Source organism: Dasypus novemcinctus, unplaced genomic scaffold (genome assembly GCF_030445035.2).
Source record: "Dasypus novemcinctus isolate mDasNov1 unplaced genomic scaffold, mDasNov1.1.hap2 scaffold_161, whole genome shotgun sequence".
Classification (NCBI taxonomy): Eukaryota; Metazoa; Chordata; class Mammalia; order Cingulata; family Dasypodidae; genus Dasypus; species Dasypus novemcinctus.
The window spans coordinates 648981-651165 of NW_026688159.1; the positions used below are offsets into that span (position 1 = coordinate 648981).

At 39.2% G+C, this 2185-nt stretch overlaps 1 protein-coding gene across 1 annotated transcript; it reads right to left on the reverse strand.

The window, feature by feature from the left end:
- Positions 1-676: 676 nt before the first annotated feature.
- LOC139438524 (olfactory receptor 7A10-like) lies at positions 677-1597 on the reverse strand (the record flags this gene model as incomplete). Its single annotated transcript, XM_071213618.1, has 1 exon — positions 677-1597. A coding segment is annotated over exon 1 (921 nt), but the record flags the coding sequence as incomplete, so codon positions are not given.
- Between the last annotated feature and the right edge of the window lie 588 nt (positions 1598-2185).

The window sequence follows — 2185 nt, forward strand, 5'->3', positions numbered from 1 at the left end:
CATTATGGTTTATATTTTAGATTGTACAATTTTATAAAAATTTGGTTGTGTTATGGTTTACATTTAATTTTTTGGTGAAATTTAACAAGGCCTATATCCATCACTGCATGATCTTGTGGAACACTTCCATTGCCCCAGTTGCCCTCTCTTCCTTCTATTCTATTCTTCTCTCCCCCACTCCTTGGGGCCCACAGTGACAATTAAGCTTCACTGCTTGAAGGACAAGACTCACAGATACTTGCAACAATGCTGAGGATTTGCACACTAGTCTGTCTGGAGACAGTGGCCATGGGAGTTGCTGAGTGATGGAAGAAGGAAGATGTGTGATATGGAGGCATTTTCAGGGCTTGAAGTTGTCCTGAATGATATAGCAGAGACACATGAAGGACATTACATATCATGCCATAAGCCACTGAATGGACTGTGGGAGAGTGTAAACTACAATGCAAATGATAATCCACACAATCAGAGGTTGTTGATGTGAGAGGAGGAGGGTGGGGTGGGGAGTGGTATATATGGGAACCTTGTATTTTTAATGTTACATTTTGTGTGATCTATGTATCTTTTAAAAAAGACAACAAAATATTTCATTTTCAAAAAGAATCTTCTAGTGTTTGATCTCTGTTAATCATGAGCACTTTTGTAAACTTGAGACAAAGTATCCTTTTATAGACAGAATGTTTCCCAGCTTTTTAAAGGCCTGCTTTATGTCCTTGTTTCTAAGGCTGTAAATAAAGGGGTTCAACATGGGTGTGACCACTGTATACATCACTGAGGCTATTGCATTTGCCCTTGAGTTTTGGGTAGCAGCAGAGCTAAGATACACTCCAAGACCTGTACCATAAAACAAGGTCACTACTGAGAGGTGAGACCCACAAGTAGAAAATGCTTTATATTTACCATGAGCTGTTGAGATTCTCAAAATTAAGGATACAATTTTATAGTAAGAGAAAAAGATCCCAGTGAGTGGTATAATCCCCAGAAGTCCACCTGCAAAATACATCACAAGGTCATTGAGGAAGGTGTCAGAACAAGCATGTCTGACTACCTGATTAAGTTCACAGAAAAAGTGGGGCATTTCCGTCTCTGTACTAAAAGACAATCGCAAAACCATTAAGTCATGCAAAAGAGAGTCCAAAACACTCAATAACCAGGATGCTAACAGCAGGAGGCCACAGAGCCAGGGGTTCATGATGACTGTGTAGTGCAGGGGGTGACAGATGGCCAGAAAGCGGTCATAGTCCATTGCAGTCAAGAAGGAGTTATCTAGTTGTACAAAAAGCATGAAAAAATACATCTGGGTGAAACAGTTTTCAAAAGTAATGATTTTGTTGCCTGTCTGGATGTTCAGCAGCATCTTTGGTACCGTTGTGGAGGTGAAATAGATATCAGTAAGAGACAGGTTGGCGAGGAAGAAGTACATGGGTGTGTGGAGATGGGAGTCCAAGATGATGGCCAGGATGATGAGCAGGTTGCCAATGAAGGTGACCAGGTACATGGACAGGAACATCCCAAAGAGGAGGAGCTGCACCTCTGTATTTTCTGAGAGCCCCAGGAGGATGAATTCTAAACCAGATGTTTGGTTTTCTGTTTCCATGTGGATGATGAATTTCCTGAGGAGATATTCAAAGCAGTGCAATTTAACCTCAAGGAGTAATCAGAAAAATATCATAAATGGTACTGTTTGTATTGTAATTACATTAAGTTAATATTTTTATGGATTTTATAGAGATCTAGTACCCTTTTCTGAAAATGTCAGGGAAAACATATGTTCCTGCTTCTTCTTAATAGTTGTGATGGCTAGAAACCCTGGGCCATAATAGAATACACTTTGTCAAGGCAATAATTTCCATGATAAATTCTCTCAGACTTTATTTTAAGGAACAAACATTATGACGAGTTTTTTTGTACCCTGTAACAAAATAGAAAAGAAGAACAATATTGTAGGAATCATATTATGTGGTTGTAAGAGTTACTATAAAAACACAATAATTTAAAAATTTCTGTTGGTGAAATGGACAAATGACCCCACATAAATGGATTCCACTGATGTTTCACAGAGGACAAGGGTAATTCAATGTAGAAAGTATGATCTTTTCAAGAAGTGGTGGTGGAACAAAAGTGAAGCAGGCTAGTAAGGTAGGGAATAGATGGATCTGGAACCTGACAGAGAGTCCACATGGAC